This window comes from Podarcis pityusensis (assembly GCF_964106645.2).
Source record: "Podarcis pityusensis genome assembly, chromosome: 4".
In the NCBI taxonomy this organism is placed as follows: Eukaryota; Metazoa; Chordata; class Lepidosauria; order Squamata; family Lacertidae; genus Podarcis; species Podarcis pityusensis.
The window spans coordinates 52,595,387-52,615,584 of NC_138027.1; the positions used below are offsets into that span (position 1 = coordinate 52,595,387).

The 20,198-nt window shown below is 38.6% G+C and overlaps 2 protein-coding genes and 1 long non-coding RNA gene across 16 annotated transcripts in view; 1 reads left to right on the top strand and 2 right to left on the bottom strand.

Moving 5' to 3' along the window:
- The first annotated feature begins 44 nt into the window (after nt 1-44).
- Nucleotides 45-20,198, top strand: part of LOC308476133 (uncharacterized protein) — a 33,367-nt gene continuing 13,213 nt past the window's right edge. For 2 of the 7 annotated variants that reach the window (XR_013985726.1, XM_081003565.1), the window contains exons 1-2: nt 13,194-13,623; nt 15,050-15,072. Coding sequence is in view for 2 of the 7 variants with exons in the window: in XM_081003565.1 (XP_080859691.1) it covers nt 13,440-13,623; nt 15,050-15,072 (207 nt within the window). In the remaining 5 variants the exon portion in view is untranslated. Of the gene's footprint in view, nt 184-13,193; nt 13,624-15,049; nt 15,077-20,198 lie in introns of those variants that run through there. The other 5 variants (XM_081003566.1, XR_013985725.1, XR_013985727.1 and 2 more) reach the window with 5 other exon arrangements.
- The window catches only part of SYNJ1 (synaptojanin 1), a 48,012-nt gene continuing 29,259 nt past the window's right edge, over nt 1,446-20,198 (bottom strand). For 4 of the 8 annotated variants that reach the window (XM_081003511.1, XM_081003512.1, XM_081003510.1 and 1 more), the window contains 15 exons: nt 19,964-20,122; nt 19,067-19,223; nt 18,378-18,495; nt 18,062-18,277; nt 17,067-17,145; nt 15,857-16,022; nt 15,429-15,641; nt 14,788-14,925; nt 13,964-14,002; nt 13,143-13,187; nt 12,390-12,425; nt 12,230-12,300; nt 11,741-11,849; nt 10,511-10,731; nt 1,446-4,313 (listed from right to left, as the gene is read on the bottom strand). In XM_081003511.1, the coding sequence (XP_080859637.1) occupies nt 3,492-4,313; nt 10,511-10,731; nt 11,741-11,849; nt 12,230-12,300; nt 12,390-12,425; nt 13,143-13,187; nt 13,964-14,002; nt 14,788-14,925; nt 15,429-15,641; nt 15,857-16,022; nt 17,067-17,145; nt 18,062-18,277; nt 18,378-18,495; nt 19,067-19,223; nt 19,964-20,122 (2,589 nt within the window). In that variant the 3' untranslated portion in view covers nt 1,446-3,491. Of the gene's footprint in view, nt 4,314-7,020; nt 7,045-10,510; nt 10,732-11,740; nt 11,850-12,229; nt 12,301-12,389; nt 12,426-13,142; nt 13,188-13,963; nt 14,003-14,787; nt 14,926-15,428; nt 15,642-15,856; nt 16,023-17,066; nt 17,146-18,061; nt 18,278-18,377; nt 18,496-19,066; nt 19,224-19,963; nt 20,123-20,198 lie in introns of all 8 variants that reach the window. The other 4 variants (XM_081003517.1, XM_081003516.1, XM_081003513.1 and 1 more) reach the window with 4 other exon arrangements.
- On the bottom strand, nt 7,489-10,503 carry LOC308476143. The gene is made up of 2 exons (XR_013985772.1): nt 10,221-10,503; nt 7,489-8,990 (listed from the first exon to the last, which is right to left on the bottom strand). It is a non-coding gene; the product is annotated as an uncharacterized lncRNA (long non-coding RNA).

Below are 20,198 nucleotides of genomic sequence, written 5' to 3' on the forward strand. Positions count from 1 at the left end.
GGGCGTCGAGAACGGGGCCGTTTTTAAAGGGCCCGCGTCCTCCTTAAGGAACGCTTTGCTAGCGGGAGGAGGACGTCGAGGTTTGGCTGGAGCGCTGAGCAGCACTTGGCTCGGGGGAAGCGTGGCCGCGGAGCGAGGACGATGAGCGCACCTGTGCTTATTTGCCAAAATGGGGAGAAGCAGGTAGGTGTGTGAAAATCAGTGGCGTAGCGTGGGTTGTCAGCACCCGGGGCAAGGCAAGTAATTTGCGCCCCCTAACCCGTGGATTTGCGCCCCCTAACCCTAACCCCCAGATGTTGCGCCCGGTGCGGCCGGCCCCCCCTGCACCCCCCACGCTACGCCACTGGTGAAAATGAACTACAGCACGGCTGGGTTGGGGGGGGGGCGGAGAGAAAAGGATCCATGGGCATTTCATGTGCGCAGGGTGGTGGTGATCAACACCAACAACTGGGTCACACTGGCCTGCGAGTGCTCCAATTGGAGAACAGCCTTTACCAAAGGTGTCATGGGCTTTGGAAACACTCAAACTCAGGACACAAGGGAGAAACGTGCTAAGAGGAAGGCACGCTTGGCAAACCCTCACCGTGATCAACTCCCGCCCGGAAACCAATGTCCCCACTGTGGAAGGATATGTGGCTCCAGAATTGGCCTCCACATAAACACTGTTAAAACTGTGTTTATGAAGACAATCTTACTCGGCTACGAGTGATCGCCAAGGAAGAAAAAGAAGATAGATGATCAACCAACTCTGGAAAGGGTTGTGCGTTCCGGCTTAAGGGACAAGGTGCGCTGCCTGGGAGAGCTATTCACTTTTCTCTCAGGAAGCCTAGGAGGCATGTTTGTGTTGACGTCCACCCCTTCCTGGCCAGAGGTAGCCTAGCCAATATTATCTACACTCTGGTGTCTTTTGAGGTTGGCAGTGCACTTTGTTGCATGGGGCTTCCCTTGAAGACAGTTCAGGAAATGCAGCTGCTCCAGAACACTGCAGTTCAGTTGCTTTACTTGCCAACAGGAATCACGGAAGAGATCTTACCCTTGCCTGTATTGAAACAACCACAGTGGGTCCCAGTGAGTTTCTAAGCTCCATTCACAGGGCTGGTCTTAATCCATATACAGCTTAAGACTGACCCAGGTAGCTGTTGGGCTGCCAGCTGCCATACCTAGGCCTCTGTCCACCAGTCCAAAGATGTGTGAATTGAATAAGAATACCTCATGACAATAAAAGGTTGCCCTCTCTCCCCGGCACCTCTGTTATTTGCTCTGCAACTGAGCATGGTGCAGTCACCCTAGATGTGAGCATCTGAATTTTTTTAAAAAACCAACCAACTAAGCTTTTCTTTGCAGGAGAAATCTATGTCCCTTCCTAAAGGGGCAAGTTGGCTGCACATTTGAGAATGTCAGGCCACAAGAGAAAACCAAATCTTGACACAGTCAATTAATGGATATTATATTCTGAAAGATCGATATATTTATTTAATTAATGCAACACCACATTTCACAGGATATGTATGGAATATTGTAGACCACTGAGTTAATACTGTCATTTTGCACTGGATATAGTCAAATATTGTGTACCACAAGCAATAATTTGTTACACATTAACAAAGCAACTTGCCACAGGGAACACACTCCATGAAAGATATAGCTTTTTTTTTTTTACATAGTTTGTAAATTTGACGCCACTAGTAAATTACTTTTAGCAATATATTATGATTAACTATTTATCCTATACTTTTAGATACTTTGTTGCAATTTTGGTGGTACTTTGCTGCCAGATTCTGTAATCTATTGAAGGTGTATGGGGGCTTGTATTTTAAATATGTTATAGAAAAACTGTAATAATTGAAAATAAAAATCTAAACAAGGTCTACATATCACTGAACTGTAATTTGCACTAACTTTCCAGAACACAGTTGTTTTGCTAACATAAGATTATTCCAAAGCACTATCACACAGATGTTAATAATCAGAGTTTTAACGAGTTAAATCACATACTGAAGCACAAAGGTTATAGTACCACTGATGTTTTAAGATGTACAAGTACTTTTAAATGAACTTCACTGTAAAAGCACAATACAGAAGTCACTGTATTTACTTATCTATCCAACTGTAGATAATGGTTATGCACTGCTAGCTGGGATGATTTATAGAAATATGCTGGGATAGTAGTAAATAATTTAGAAATGTAATTTTATTTTTGCTGCTCCATGGAAAGCTGTGCTTCACTTAGATGCTACCAAAAGGCAGAGACTTTGCTAACAGTCAACAGAAGAACAGACAGGTTTGGCGAGGCCCTTCTCAAAAAAGATTTTTCACAAGCTTTTAAAAAAGCAATCAATATAAATAGCTGTGACAATATGTATAAGAGAATCTATAGCTTGCCTAATGACGTATCATTGAAAACACTACTGTTTCCTTCATGACACCAAAATACTACAAATGACATTTGTTGCAAAAACCATGGGGGACAAGACCATTTGCAAGTTTACAAAGCATTGTGCAAACAGGAACAGATTTAGCCTCCATAAATATCACATGTGGCATTGACAGCTTCTGTCTGTGGGGAGAACAGTGATGCATCTAAAAAGCTTTACAGAACAGTACAAAAACTATCTGTTGAAGCCCAATTTAAGACACAAGCACTTCTATAGATAGTAAGGGAGGATGCAAACAAAACTGAAATGCATGGACCACATAGCAGATTACTTCAGATTTTTGTATCAAAACTGACTACATTGTATTGAGTCATGAAATTCTGCTCTTCAAGTTAAAAAGCAAATATTCATATTTTTCTGAAATGAAAGTTCCTTAATAGTAGTATCCAAAGCAAAAGTTGAATAACTGGATTATAAGTGACCACAATATTTCCCATGTGTGCAAAACAATAGTACATATGCAGTTGCAGGTAAAATATATTACTATATGCTGTGTACTTTTAAAAAAATCTTTCGACTCTTTGTGGAATTCACCATTACAAATCTTCATAAACCTCTGGTATATAACATTTCCCCAACATTACCCTTAAACAGTCATTAATTAAACTTTGGCAGTTCTTTGGTAAATACTTATAAATATACCAGTTTTCGGCTACTGGAAGTGACTCTAAGTTCTACCAGTCAGGAGGGTATTTAAAATAGTATTTAAAATATTTTGTAATAAATAAATTTATGTGCACTAAAAGGATAAAACGGTGCTCATGTTTTGTATTTAAATTAATTGGTGGGAACTTCTAATTTTGAACTTGAGTCCTGTGGGTTAAAATGGGATTTAAATATGCATAAACTTCCCTGCATTGTGCCCTATTAGTAGTGGCATAATAAAATCACATGTGGAATTAGCTTTGTGAAATACCATATATACACACACACCTTTAAATTTTGTACATAGTGACATATTTAAAGTTCAGTGCATCTGCCAAAACTATTGCACACAGAATTACATCAATGCCCAATTCTAGGAGATAATACTCTTAGCAAACAAGTTTAAAGAATTTATCTTTCAGTAAAATCTTGTGTTGATAAAACCTTAGGTACCTGGGAAGGGCCTGCAGTTGATTTAGTGCTATTGGACCTGGGCGGTACAGGAGGTGCAGGTGGGGGTCTTGCTGGCAAAGAACAGAAAGAATCAGAGCTTCTGTTCCAGTCATTGTAAATGGCAGAACCTGAGCCAAATATATTTTGTTCAGTGCCCAGTGAACTTGGAAAAGAAGTTGCTTTCATGGAACTTGCTCTTTTTAACTCAGTGTGATTGTCCGGTGACTTTAACTTCATCACACAACCCTCTTCATCAAATGTTACCCATCCTCTTGGTTTTACATTGTTCGCTATAGAAGATGTGTTTTGCAAACTGAAATTGTCTTCAAATGCATTAACATAAAACGAGGCCTTGCTTTTATGAAGAGGTGGGAAAGGATAAGCAGCAGGTCCTTCTGTTGAACAATGTGAAGTAGCTCCAGATTCTTGGGTTTCTGTTCTAAATGGATTTCCAGCAGTAATAGTTTCTTCGGTGAATGGATTTGTGCTGTTTAGTCTGGGAGCAAATGGATTTGGAGAATTGCACATACGTTCTTCATGTTTACTATATGTTGGAATAAGTGGCATTGCTGGCATGCAATTTATGTTACTTAAAGTATTAAAATTGTCTGTTGCAGAAGGCAACTTTGTCAGCTTCTTTTGGTTTAAAGGTACAACCGGTGACATTCGGACTGATGACTGAATCTTGGATGCAGAAAGCAGCTGAAAGGACAGATCTTCAAAAGGATCATTGTTTAGCTGTGTTTCAAGCTGAATGGCATGAACTCCATTTGCTCTAATCTGAAAAGTAAATAAAGTGCTCAAACATGTCACTTGGCTGTGAAACAGCATTTCTTCATTGTCCATGACATAAACAGTGGATCTTGCATTTCCTAATTTACTTTATGCTTGCTTTCTTATTTTAAAGGTCCTGTTCGATTTATTTTATAATCAAAATTTTTTAAAACCCCCACTACCCTTTCATTGGCAAAATAGACACATGTAGACCTACAAAACATTTTATTTATCTCCCTATTAACTGATACAATTGTAATGTTTCAGATTTCTGAACACAAAAGAACAGTACATCTCTACTGGAAAAACCATTATGCTTTATTACTTGAAGAACTAAAATAGTATATAAATAATTAAATGTAGTCACTTTCACGTGCAAAAATGGATGATGTTATTATGAAGTTTTACCACAATGAAAATGTTAGTAACATTCTATGTTTTAAAATGGCTCCCCAATTTCTATGCACTAATTTCTTTAAATACTATAAATTGTATTTTTTTTACTGGGCTAAGGCCATCATTCTGTCAGGGCAAGTATTTTGCCTTCGCAGACTCAATGATCCCCCTTCTCCTTCCCCTGTGTGCTATTCTGGGGATTCTCTCGATACCCTCCCCAAGCCAAAAGGGGAGCATGCCAGGAGGAAAGCCCCATTACACAAGAAAGTCCGTGCACAGGGTTTCTGCTGGCAGGTCTCATTAATTGAATCCTGCCCTTCATTGAACTTCCAGATAAATTTTAAGCACAAGGCAGAGGTGTTTTATTCTCCCAGGCATTTGGACAGTGCTAATGGCCCAGCTTTTGGTCATTTATTTTTGGCGGTTCTTTCTTATGTGGGTGTTGTGGTTATTTTATGTAATTGGGTAATTTTTATAGATGAACACTTAGTATGTTTGTTTTGTTTTAATGAATTTTTATTGCATATTGTCCATGTAAATTGGTTCAAAACTCATTTGCCAGTGGACTGGAGGACATTCAGTGAATAAATTGACTTCTCCCACTCAACTGGATGGGCAGGGCCTTTCAAGTCTTTTTCCTCCTCTGACAGGGAGAGAAGCCATCCCGCCTTCCAGTTCTGGCCTGCCTCTGTTCAGGGCAATCCAGTCAGATGGGCAGGGTACACATAATAAATTTATTGTTGTTAGGATGGATGGGTCTTTTTCTCCTCTGGGAAGAATCTCAGTATTTTAGCTAATATGCACTCAATGTCTTCCAGTTGACTCTTCACCAGAAATTCCTAAGACTAATATCTGCTTATTTGTGGGAAATGTTACATAAACTTAATAAATCTAATCAAAAGTATTTCTCACCATTTTAAACTGAAATAGAACTTATCAAGAATGGAGACAAAAGAACAGGCCTCAGTCCTAATAGAGAGACTTGAGGATGTCCCCTCACACACACACCCAAGTTAATATCACGACATGACATCCACCTGAGGGGTTTGGCAAGTTCAGTACCCAACCCAGAATGCTGCCATGTTGAATCAAATTCCACCAACCTGGCTCCCTCACCCAGCATGGGGATGAAAAGAAGGCTTCCCAACTGCAGGGGGTACCCTTATACATAGAATCAAAATTCTCCTCATATTTAAGACACATTCTACATTTTCATTTCTTCCAGTAATTAAGATCATAATCCTAAACACACCTAAGAGTAAGCGCCAATGAACTGACTTCTGAGTGACTATGCCTATTCTAGTGTAAGAGTAAATTTCCATGTTTTTACATATATTAGACATACGCCAATCCTATATCGTTTTATATTCAACAATTCGAAATACAAAGTTTTAAATCTGAAGATCCATTTTATACTTACCTAAACAGCCTGCTTAAAATAATAATAAATCAATTTTGTCAATGTCCAAGTATAACCATGTTTAACTACAGAATAAATGTACATCAAATGCAATTTTGCATATGGCACATGGCATGCTATGTTTATGGTGTAATTTAAAAATACCAAGACCCAAAAGAGCAGCACCACTGCTTTGTAGGTTTTAATTGAATGTGCTTAGTAAGTTGCATTGATCTCAGAAGCAAACCGATTTAAAACTAGCTTCATATTAAAACTAGAAATAGATATATTTTATTCTAAAAGGGCAGCTTTTTTTCATGAACTTTTGAGTGTGAGAGAGCTGAAACCAATGTTACACTTTTTGCCGCAATATTCATTTTGTTTCATAAAGTAGTCTTGTTATCAGGGTTGAGTAGTGTTTAAAAGTTTCAGAAAATGGGACCAAATTAAGTACTTCCCATAGCAGTGGTTCTCAAAGTGTGAGGCAGACCTCTTGGTGAGGTGCAAGTGAGGTTTCCAACTTCATCATAAGGCATTTTTTGTGGATTTTTAGTTATTTTAGTGTCCTGTATTAGGACCCTCCCCTCTGATTTTTGAAAGCTGGCAACAATCAGACATTTATTTAAAAAACTTCTTTATGCTGTTTTCTTCATTTAAGGAGAGGCTTACTTGGCACAGTTTGAGAACCCTTACTCTACAAGGCCATAGCATACCAAGCTAAATAAGGTGCTTTATGTCAATAATATGCTACAGAAAGCAAGAATGAAACTATGGCATGTCTGCCTATATATGCAGGCAGGTGATTTCAATGCAAGTGCAGATGTATGAAGCAAAATTGTTCATACATCTTTTTTGCTACAACTCATGGAGAACAAATAATGGATGGAAATAACAAAATACTAGTAAAGAGTCAGGTACCTTTTACCCTGATGGTTGATCCTGCTTGTGAGAAAGAGACAGACATCAAAGGGAAAATATTAGGAAGAAATCCACGGTAAAATGCTTCAAAAGTGACCCAGCATTATGTCTGTCCAATTATTTGAGTGTTAGATGTTACTTTGATAACACATACATGCAGAAACACTCTACTGTACTAATTGGATTTGCTATGATATAAAGCAGGGAAACTAATCTTGTTCAGGCTGAGGGCCGCGCTGACCCACAGTCAACTCTCCGGGGGCTGCTTGTCAAACTGGGGGCAGCCAAAGTGTAAAATGCTTTCCCGTCTGTTATTTTGCATTAATTTTAAAGCTTTTATTATTCATTACTAAATTATTTTTTTATAAAATGGACAACTTTGCAGGAGGCAAAGCACATCATCATAGTGGGCGACATATGAGAGCAGTTGTTAAAAAGCTAAAAGCTGTCAATATGAGAGCAGTCAATAAAAAGTAAAAACTGTTGACCTTGAGGGGGTGCAAATTTGGAGGTCTTGTGGGTACAAAAAACCTGTAGGGTAGCCACCCCTGATATCAATAGCCCTTCACTTTGGCTTTGATTTTACAAAGAAAGCTGCCTCAACTGGCAAGCTATTTTTGAGTCAATGATACCCAACAAGCATTTTGCATATTTAAAATATATTGCCTTTGGGCAGTATTCTAGTAACTCATCCCGTCAGCACAAGGATTACTTCTAGTGCAACAGAACTACGCCCTCTCCTGTGTGTGCATTGCCATGCCCTCTCCTAATCTGCTCTAGACGGTTGGGGAACCCCTAGAACAGATTTGGGCGGTTCACAGGGTGAGGAGGTGGGAAGTTCAGCTGCGCAAGGATTTCCTTGTACTGAAGGAACTACTTAGTGCTATATTGAATACAACCCTTAGTGATCAAGTGACTATTCATATGACTGGGGCGGCTGCATTTTAAACCCGCTCCAGATGACATTTAGTCATGCTGCTATGTGAGAGCGAGATAATCATGTAGGTGACTAGCATGTTCAAAGGACTGCATGGATTGGTTTTTGATTTTACAGATTTAAAAGCAGGTTGAGGACATTAGGCTGTACTGGCTTCAAAGACTCAAAAGCTCTCTTTCTGAAGCAAATCATTACTAAGAGATTGCATTTTGACACATTCTGTTAAACTTTTCTATGTCTGATTGCCAGTGGATAAACTAGTAATACTGTTCTAGCACTGCTCTAAATACCTCTTATATATTCATACCAGGTTATTTGGGGAAAGTGTATAGAGAACTGTGTTTAACTGCTTTCTAACTTCACCAAGAAAATGGATGCTCAGTATTAGACATCTTTTCTAATATTTTGCAGGGTTTTTGACCCAATTTATAAGACTTAGAAGCAGCAACAGTGGAAAGGATAGTTACCAACTTACCAACAGTGGAAAGGATAGTTAAGTCAGTTTGAATATAAGTGTGACCATATTAATATATTGTTAGTAAGCTAGTCCAGTTGAAACTTGGCCATAATACATGTTAAACTCTACCCATGTCTTAAGACATCTGTTTACCACCTAGGCTGCGATATAGCAGCTGCCTACAAGAATAATATCCATCTCAGCCATCTCTTATCACTTATGGAGTGGCCTCCCAGAGGTTTGCCTGGCACCTACTTTAATGTCTTTTAGACAATCCCCAACCACAGCTCTGCTAACTGGAGTGTGTTAGGATGGGGTGGAAGTGCCTCTTTGCCAGCAGAGGAGGGGGTAATTTTGGGCTAGTGGCACCTAGAAACACTATGGGCCTATGATTAGGGATGTTCCAAGGGCAGGTTTGAGCTGGTCTAGAATCTGCTGGCTCTGTTCTCCCCAATGGTCCCAGGACCTAAGTGAACTTGTACTGTCTATGCCTTCTAATTATTTGAGCTCTGCAATTTGTTCATTTCTTAGATTATGAGTATTTATGACTCATCAACCAAAAGCTATACAAATTTACTTCCTATGTCATGAAACACACACACGACTGTGCCCAATAACTATCGGTCCTTTGTTCTGGGAAGTTCTGGATACTTATAGTCGTTTACATGCTGACATTAGAAAGTAAGAACCTTTAAGTTCAGTAGCCTATGCTCCCAAGTATGTCCTAGTCATCAAGGAAGACCTTGCATGGGTACAGATGCAAAGAAAAACACTTTCATTTTGCACTTGTCTCCTCCCATTTCAATTCTAACCAGATATATAATTGTGCAGTGCAACAGACATGTGGACTGCATGACAACAAGCCTTTCAATTATTCTCCTAAGGAACATAAAAGCCTTCTTTAGCTGCTAATCAACATGTTTTGTTACAGGAACCAAATAGTTTGTTCATAAAAAACGTAAATAAAAAATGGGAAACATGATTTAAACCAGTTTCTCTATATGATGAATCCATTCCTATTTAATTGTGTTTTTTATGAAACTAAGTTTGTAAATCCTATGCAGACATGCTTAGGAGTAAGCCTCACTGTACAGTAGGATTTGTTACTGAGTATGTATAGAACTGTGCTGGCTGAGATTCCTTAACACACTAACTTGCATGTAAGTCCCAATAAATTCAGTAGGACTTAATTTCAAAAATATCATAAAATTGTTGAATTGGAAGGTATCTCCCAGGGTTATCTAGTCCAACCCCCCTGCAATGCAGGAATCTCAACACACAGTTCCCCATCCCCATACTAGACCCTGCTTAGCTTTGCAAATGTGCTAGCAGTTTTATTGCTGCACCAATATAAACAGATCTGCAAGTGCCTCAAAGTAAAAGCGTATCACACTAACTAGACCCCCACCTTCAAATTTCAAATTTCAAACACCTGTATGAATTTTAACAACCACAAAGAGGAAAGCTAAAATTCACAGCACTGTTTTTTAATAGTTGGTTTAATATGTTTCATTTGTGTTTTCTTCCCCATAGTTTCTAATAGCTCTATAAAGTTGACTCACATCTAACATGGGGATTATGTTCTGGGGATGGCGCATAAATCTGAACTCGTGTATAGTCAAACTGCTTCCACATGAACAATTTTACATTCCAGAGCCGGCACACCAAACAGGTCTTGCCCCACAAGCAAGACAGAGAGCTTACCAAGCTTAGGGAGACTCTTGCAATATTTTGCTTACTGGGCTCAGGGATTTGTGTACCAAGCTCAGGGAGGCTCTCATGAGATTTCATGGGAACTCGGAGGACACTATGAGATCTTGCAAGAGCCTTCTAGAACCTGGTGAGCAAGTCTGAGAGCTTAAAAGCGCTTTCTGTGCCAAGAAAACAAAAGGAGCTTTTAAGCTCTCCACCTTCTGTGTGTTTAATTTATGTGATTTCAACTGGACAGCACATGTAAAACGTGTTTAGGTTGTGAGTCGACTGCACTATATATTTAAATGTAAAAGTTATCAGCATGTGAATGCTGCTGTTGAGTAAGCCTGTTAAAGTGTACTTGTGCACTAAAAATAAAGTCTTAAAAAGAATTGCATACATACTTGTTTCTCTGAAGGGACGGGTTCAGAAGGCAAGCTTTGGGATGATTTGCTACGAGGGGGAGGCTGCGGTGGTGCTTCCAGGTTTTGTGGAGAAGCTGTCTGAGATGTTACTGTCATAGGTACAAGAGGTTCCTGCATCTTTAGGACAGGGGGCTGCTGAGTGGTGGAATGAACAGGAATGGCAGCCTGTGGCTTAAGTGGTTCAGGAAGCAGAGGGGATCCTGCAAAGACACAGAAAGTGTTTTTTAATGGAATTAGATTTTCTCAGTTAACACAAAGTTCTCTTGACAGTGGTCAGCGTCTCAACCCTTGGATGGCATCCCATAGGAAAAATGATTATCTGTATATATGGAACTGCACATACCAAAACATGTAAGAGTAACCCCAGTTCAGGAAAACTGCCAGGGGCCTGGATTAAAAGAGCTGCTCATTCAAGAACTTACACTAATTTGGATCTTTGCCCCCTTTGAACAGCCAGGCCCTCTGATATCACAATCTGCTTTTGAAATTCACATCAGTTTCAAAAGCAGTTTGTCATGAAGGGAACTGCTCTTTGAGAACATCAGATCTAAAGTCTCATTGGGCTCACAGAACTCATGTCACAGCTATTTAGGTTCTGAGCAGAGATAAAGTCTTCACACATTAAGGAAGTAGGAGGTGCATACATTTGAATACAGCATATATATCTGGTATTTCCCATGAGGTTAAGAACCATTCATGTCTTTGATCACACACTATGTAGACATGCCACAGCAGGGGTGAGAACTACTATCTTTAGCTGTAATAAACATCTCCAAAGTAGTTAGCAACAAATTTTCCTGAGGTTGCTCATTAATCTAGTTCATTCTCTTTATTTCATTCTATACCTCTGAAATACTTGTGTACCCATGGGTAAAGGATCTGTAATTATTTCCATTCATATGGATAAGCAGATTTTCTTGCAGTATTTTAAAAACAGAAGTACTGCCCAGAAGTGGCTACAAAAATTCTAAAATCTTCTCTGCATAGCAGACCTATAGTTTAAGTGCATGACTGAGACTTTATTCCATTAGCAACCTTGAACCACCTATGTTATGTGCTGGTAAGAAACTCACATTAATTCTGAAAGAGATGTGAACAGGACACTGTCACAGAACCAATTCTGGGAAAGTGGGAAAAGTAGACTGTAATATATAGGTCTCGCCACTAAACTGCACGATAACTACATTAAAGCAAAAACAAACAATTTACCTCTTGGTGATTCTGCTGGCTTGGGTTGGACTTCAGGTGTTTGTCTCCCCACAGGGGGACGGGCGTGGCTTAGTGGTGCACTAATGACTCCAGCTCGGGGAGGAATAGTCTGAAATGCATTAGGTGCAGAGATTCAATATGGTTACAATTTGGAAACCCTAACAATTGCCTGTGAATGGAAGTTCAGTTCACTTCAGATTGCAATGATTGTGCAATCAAGGTCAAATATTTTAATAGCTTAATATTTAGGGAAATGGGAAAAGCTAAATCCTGAAATCTTAGTGCTGGGATTCAAATTAAATAACATAGATCCTAGAAGTCTTATAGGGAAAATGAGGATTCCTTGGCTAGTATCACTAAATACGAACAATTATTTCAAAAGATTGCACGATAAAGTTTCATCACATTCTCTTCTACAAACTTTGAAGTTAATAAACCCAAACACAGGATCACAATATCACAACCACATCAGAAACTCTGATTGCCTACCGGTCTACATGTACTGTATCCAGAAGTTCCTATGCTTGTAGGTCCAGCTGGAGATGGTGAATGACTCTGAGCTGCAGAAACAGTATGAAATCACTAATTTAGAATATATTTCAAAATCCAGATTCTCTGTAATTAAGTATTTAACCTCAATATATAGTACCTATGTCTCTTCTTTGTGGCCCAGGGCTTTTTTGAGCTTTGACATAAGAACAAAAATAAACAAATCAGTTTATACTAGTGAATATTTAGGTTTACATATATGTGATTTTATATTTAGAGGAGAAAGTCGCAGACGTCCTAATTCAAATGTTTATATTACTGTATCTATCTGTATTTTTAACATTATGTTTTGATAGTCTTTAATGGCATAACAATTGCATGCTTTATTCCCTCAGCATAGCATGATGCTGGGAGAATGAAATGCTCCTAATTGTTAGGAATCCTCTATGAATGATCACCTTAGATGCACTGTGAATACGATAATTGATTTACAGAATTGTTTATCAAGGGTTCCCGTAAAATGCAAATTGGCTCCAAATTAGGCTGAATATCTCCAGTCCTTACAAGGAGACTAATCTGACAGTTCAATGCTTAATCTAAACCATAGTTATGTGGTTTTCACTTTCTCAACAAAAACTAGTACATTTTCAGAAGAAACATGCCTAAAGCATATTCACATTTGCCTGACTATTGACTCAATAGAAGTTTTGATCTCACACAATTTAGCACTTGCAATTTAGCGCTTTCTTTTTAAAAAAACCCAAATTTGACGTTATTTGTCATAACTGAATTATTATCTCAATAAGTTAACACTGAAAATTATAAAGCACAAATAGGAACCCTCAGGCAAGAAACTCAGGACAACTGTGCATGAATATTTGCATATAAAGTTGACAGGAGGAAAATTCATTACCTTCTTCTCTCCTGGCTACACCAGGACTGGGAGGAGCACCAAGACCTTATCAGAGAAAAGCAGAAAAGCAGTGTATCGGCCATGCAGCAGGGCAAGGAAATGTAAGAAAAAACAGAATTGCAAGGCTTTTGTTCTGAATAAAGTGATCAACTCAAACAGTATATTGCTGCGATTTGAGGGGGAAATAAGCAAGTATGAAGTTCACATTTAGAAAGATTAAAGAGCTTTCATTTTATTTTTCACTGATAGGATCATATTTAAATCATAAACAAGATAAAAATACAGGTTTAAGAACTTATGTTTCTTTGTCAGGACCCTAACTGTGAACTAAATTTCAGTATGCCTTTCCCCACTTTCCACAGGGATGTGAACCTGGCACCATATGTTACTAGGCACCAGGCAAAAACTATTTTTTTCACCCAGGCTTTTGGAACAAACCAGTGTACCTCCTCCTGTCCTCCACACATAATCTCAGTTACAGGTTTGTTCACATTTGCAATTCATATTTAATCAGGCATATTACTACGGTTTTAGCACGATCTTTAACATTTCAAAATCATAGGTAACTTTACTACTTTTAGGAAAATAAAAGCATTCTAAAACTAAAACTGTGTCATAAAGCCTTTGTTAAAAACAAAGAATGATATCCAACTCACTCTTACTCAGAGTAGCCCCATTTCAAGTTCAATGATTTAAATGGAGCTTCTGTGAATATGAATGACTAAGACTGGATATCAACAAAAGTGTTAACAAAGAAATATATTATAAATTAACACAAAATATTTTGCCCACTATTTAAGTCATATTTGAACAAACATTACCTCCAAATTCTTTTCTAGCAGGGGCAGGACTTTTACCTCCTTAAGGGTAAGAAGCAGATGCAGCAATAAATAAAAAGTATGAATTGAAAGAGAAGCATGAGACAAAGGAAATCAAGAATCAGGAACAATAAATGCACTGTTTGTAATTATATAGTCTTCGAGACCTTCATACTCAAAGTTATAGACAGAGAGCTAGAAAAGCATCAATAGATAGGGTAGCAGTGGCTGTATTCAGCAGGCTAAAGCATAGTTTAACATGATAAGAACAAATGTAGATGAGCCTTGGGGTCATGCACTCCCCCCTTCCTTCCTCCAGTGTGGTGACAAGGAAAGAAACAAGTTTGGAAGTTTTTGCTTCTGTTTTTCCTTAAGTGCAGGCTATTGTGCCATCCAAACTGGCAAAGCTGTGTTAATGGTAACTGGTTTGTTTGAAACCATGGGTTATAAAGTTATTTCAAACAAACCATAGTTACCATTAATCATGGTTTTGTCAGTTCAGAAGGCACAGCAAGCCGTGGTTATGTACAAACAGAAGACAAAGCTCCCCAAACCCTCTACACAGTCACAACGAAGGTATTCTTAATTTAAGCTAATTTACCACCAACAACAGAAGAACTTTCTTCAGGTATTACCGTATTTTTTGCACAATAACACTCACTTTTTTCCTCCTAGAAAGTAAGGGGAAATGTCTGTGCGTGTTATGGAGGGAATGCCTACGGGTGGCATGCCTACGGATTTTCCTCCTCTAAAAACTACGTGCGTGTTATGGTCGGGTGTGTGTTATAGAGCGAAAAATACGGTATTTTCACATTTTACCGGCTTACCTGCTGGTGGAGGTGGTCTCTGTGGTGGAGCAGGGCGAGCAGGAGGTGCTCCGGGGCGAGGTGGAGGCAGGCGTTTGGGTTCCAAACTTTGGGTAGATTCTTTTTGTTGGGCAATTGGTTGAAAATCTATTGGAGAACCTGGCAACAGTAATTTATATACAGAGGTATTTAAAAAAATAAAACATTCTTACGCTTAGTTATATAACTATTTTTTCACATTACATTATTCAATCCTGCACACAAATCCTGTTATTTCTTTCAGGAAAGCAAGTACCATCTCCTCAGGCAAGTACTGTATAAAGCTCACACTTCTTTGTATGTAAAACTTGTTTTCAGTAGTACTGTTAATACCTGTAGTATTTAATATAAATTGCTAAAAAGCATTTCCTTGAAGTTTGCACACTCTGTATGACTGTAATATGGAATATTACATCATTATATTAGTGTTGTTTATTTCAGCCAAAAATAATCTCCCAGAGCAGGTTACCATAGCAATAAGATGGTTATTGCCCTCAGGCTTACAAAGTTCTTGAAGACCTCTGTTTCAGCAATCTTTGGTACTTTGTATTTGAATATCCATATACATGCATCTAACTGAATGTACAAATAAGTACACACATATTGGTAAGATGTGGCAATACCTTGAGATGATGTAGGTGGTCCAGGAGTCTTGTTAGGTGCTCTGCTTGGTCTTGATGGAAGAGCTGGAGGTGGCCCATCTGATAATGTAGGCGACTGACAAGGGCTTGAACGAGGGGAAGAGGCAGGTGAGGCTCCAAGACCAGAACCTCCTGCTAGCTGTAGATGCTGTGGAAGAATTTCTTCTACTTCAGCACTATAATCATCAACATCACCTTGAAGCAAAGTAAAATATTATTAAGTAAACAGAACTACAAATCTGTCAGGTTGTATTGCAATAAATATAGCAAATAGAGCTTTTAAAAAAAAATCTACTAGAGCTGCTACCACTTTCCTACAAAATATCAATATTCAAACTTTTATAATGTAAGATTATGCATAATGGATGAAACCTAGTTAGAGTATAGATTTAAGTTTGAGTTCAACGAACCTTCCATATCATCATAGTCTGCTGAAACCTCCGCATCTTCACAAAGTAAAGTGGAACTTGTTGATGAAGGCAAGGCAATATTCACTCTCTCCAGACTCATCTCTTCTTCCAAGCTCTTAATCCAATCTGGGTTTTTCAAATTAATATTGATTGTCCTCCCAAGCAGCTGTATTTCAAACAAATCAGAGAATAATTAATATAATTATTGATTATGGTTTGTGCAACTACTTTAAAAAACTACAAATATAAGTCATAATTCTAATTCTAACAGTGAAAACAGAAGTAAGATTCTTCCTCATGATATAATGGGAGGCTGAATTTGCTCAACCTGAAACTCATCCACAGGTGAAGTTTGTGCATTAAATAATTAACAACAGAACAGCCCTGTGAGAATGTGTTGAATGTTAGAAGGCATATAGTTAAGAAAATATTTTATAAATTCATCTTGTTTCTGAAAAGTTTTGCATTGACTGCCAAAGATGTAACTTGCTTGACAGCAACTTTTTATGGAGGACACATAACATGCTGCTGCTCAAGCATACCTATGTAAAAAAACATGTTTTTCAATCCTCTGTTGACAGCTCTCACTTCAATCCAGGGTGGGGGGGGGGGGGAAATCTATGGTCTAAAGGATCAGGAAGTTGGTCAGACAATGAGTCAAGTAATTTAATCTATGGTGTGTCCATTAAAAACAGGTATCAGTTGGAAAGGAAATTGGAGAAAGATGGGAGGGAATTAGCCTGGCTGACCTGTTGGAGGTGAGCATTAGGAGGGAGGGGAGTCATGAAGGTACAAACATTCTCCTCCATGCAAACTATATTTTCCCACTTCAGCTATATAGAAATAAAGCACTGTGTTTCAAAGCTGAAAGTCCTGAACTTGAGGCTTCTAGCACTATGTAACACAGCAGGGTGGGAAAGAAAATGATTGTCCTCTGCAAGCTCCACAAAGCACTACAAATGCTTTTGCTTCAGGTTGCCTGATTATTATTATTTTTTAAAAATATATTAGCCAGACAGTTTACTGATTATTTGTATTGTTTTAATGATATTTTATGTTTCAGCATTGTACACCACCCTAATATTTTATGATATGGTGATACAGAATTCCTTTTATAAATATATATATATGGGGGGGGGGAATAAGTAAAAGATCACAATATGCATAAAACACTGCAACATAGCAGAATACACATAAAAATGCTTATTACCTCAATGCCATTCATGTTAAGAACATTTAAAGCAGAGCTCCCTTCCAAGAATGTCACCCACATTTTGTCTTCTACAAATCTGTGAAATATAGCCAATGTTAAAATGACAAATCATAAAGCAAACATTTATACTCCTGTCACTGAGCACCCACCTTGTCTCCAAGTTTCTATTGTGGTCCTAAAGACAAAGATTGGTAAGAGCTGATTATCTAGTACAGGGTGCCTTTGCAGGACTGCTCACCATACCCTACTGACATGCACAAAACTGTATCATGGTCCTGTGTGTCTTGGGCTAAGAAGTTTGCTAATCAAAATCTCAAGTTCATTTATCCTGATACAATCAGGGTAACATTTTGCTGTTCTTGAAGGTCCTGACCCTCCAACTAGCACAAAAAAACCCCAACTAGAGTCAAGTAACCCTTTATTCAAAAAGTCACCATTGCCTTCCCTTTGGTTCACTTACAAATCCTCCTTACATTAACCATGCTGCTTCTACCAACCCCCCCCCCCCCCGCTAAGACTACAACTCTTCTTGAGATGTCTGAATGGAACATTATTCACTTGTCATGAATGTTCCTTTTGGTTTAGGTGCAGGAAGCATCTAGTATGGCTTAACACCTGGTATTCCCCAGGACAGGCAAGGATCACGTTACCTAACTTTGTAGACTAGGCCTCATTCAGAGGCTCCTCCTCAGTTCTGGCCAGTGGCCAAGCTGAAGAACAGAGTACACCTAAGAGTCTGACCTTATGAGACGGCAAAAAGGGAAAGTGGTATCCGCTAGCACATGTTGGAGCACAGTTGGGCTATGGCCAAAATGAGTACCAGAGTCAGGTTAGGTTAGGTGAGGACTGAATGCCTCCTACAAACACCAGAAGGAACTTGCATTGCAAGTGACCAACATTCTCTTCCCTGTTTGTTGTGAAGGAGACAACGAGGATAGGACATACCCAAGCTGTCCTCTACAAAAATGTCCTTGATATGAAGTTGCTCTAACCTTATGAGTATAACTTCACCGTAAGTTGCAAACTTTTGAAGAAGTTCATCAATCAAGCCATCATCAAAATAATTCTCTTCTGTTGAAGACCCTTTGATAGAGACCATTATAGTACCATCAGGTGGTCCCTGCACTGCAATCACTTCCTTGTAAATTTTGTGTCGTTCCTCTGCATCAACCTCAAAGATATCTATATCAATCAACCCAACAACAGGCCTGCAAAAACATAAATAAAGGATGCACATCAATGGCTGAGGAGCATAAAAAAATAGATTTTAAAAATATTAGAAGGTATTACAAAAGGCCAACTTCAAACCTATGATCAGATGTTTTCAGCTCTGCCCTTCCATAATACAACAAAGTTCCAGGACTCCATGTGTAAATATGTTTACTTTCATCATGAAAACTGGAATTAAGAAGATCCATGTCTTCCGCTACAAAAGTCATATAAGAAATTATATGAATATGCTATAATATTCAGAATATAAGCAAACAAAGGGGAGAAGAAGCCTGTGAGAAGGAGAGATTTATATTTCATTTTATACTCAAATAAAGGTCACCTCTTCAAATGAGAAGAAAATCTGTATGTTTCCCTTAACTGCTTGCTGGGAGAATATTGGGCCTTTGTTTTTGCTTCTTTAAGAAAGACTGCACAAGTCTACACATGGGCTGCAGCAAGTGTGAAGAGTGAATATATGAAAAGTGAATAATTTGTACTTCAGACTTGGCATTTATATAGCTCATTTCAAGTGTTCAAAGTACTTTATATACCTTTCATTAATTTGGGCAAGCATATCCATGTACAAAAGGGTGAAATGGCCATGAATTCTGCAGAAAATCAGTATTTTGTGAATGGCTAGCTACTATAGCCCATATCCTAATAAATGAACAACTTAATTATTTCAGTATTAAATAAAAACTTGAATGTTTAAAAATCATACTACTGTCCTATCAAAAGTTGTTTTGTAACTTTGCACTGGTTAATATTCAATACTATTATCTGACCTGATCGGTCAAAAGGCCATTTTCTTCTCCTCCACAGCACACGATCTGTCCAGGCTGGTGTACGGCATTTTTCACTGGTATCATAGTCATCCGAAAATAAGTCATATTTGTATGTAGGAGCAAAGGCTATTTTTCCCTCTAGAAAGCCTCTAAATATCTGTAGGAAATTTAATAAAACTTTAGCTGATATACAGCTTGTAAGGAACACATATGGTAAGTCTGCAGCAACTTTATAATATGGCCCCAACAGCTAAAGCTTCTAACAAGTCAGTCAAAAGACCACACACAGAGAACACATTACAGCAGAACAATATGATGGCTATATAGATCCACTATAATTGATCTCAGCTTTCCTGGTGAAATACACTCTAGTCCACTTTTACAACGTGGACCCCCAATATTGTGACTAATCCAGAAGCAAAACAGTGCTACAAAATGTTGTGTAACTAGGGAGACTGCAACCTATGAATTAAAGCTGTTCCTACAAACCTCATCTTCTCTTCATTCACAGCCCTAGCTCTGAATGAACTGTCTGGGCTGTACCCGATTGGGACTTACAAGACAATGTTTTTCCCTACAAAAAAAAAAATTCCCTCCAAAGAACAAGCATGGCAGAGAGAAGAGTTGTGACCTAGCCTTTTCAATGATCTGCTACGTGTTCTATGCACATGAGATTACTATGAACGAAACTAGACATGGCAGGGCAGTCAGATGTGCGACTCTACATACGGAGCAGAGTGGTGGTAGTGATGTGTGAGTGCATGAATGCACTTCAAAGAGGTAATGGAAGCTCAACCTGCCTCCAGCCAGGAACCATACCAAAATGAAGGTTGTCAAGATCTATATGAAGTTCTACATCAGAACAAACACCTCACTAAAGGAAACCTGAGATGTTACCTGTCCAGCATTTTTCTGATTAACAAGTTGATCGCCTGCAATGAGAGCATCCCAATTTTGTTGCCGAATTAGTTCCTTTACTTCCTCATTAGGAAGATCTATACGGTAATTGAAATCACCACACCAGAATACATAGTCATGGGAAAACAGCATTCTTCCCTGAAAAAGGAAAAAAAAGAACTCCAACTAAATATAATTATGAACCCAAGTGCTACCCCTAGTTTAATAAAATGAC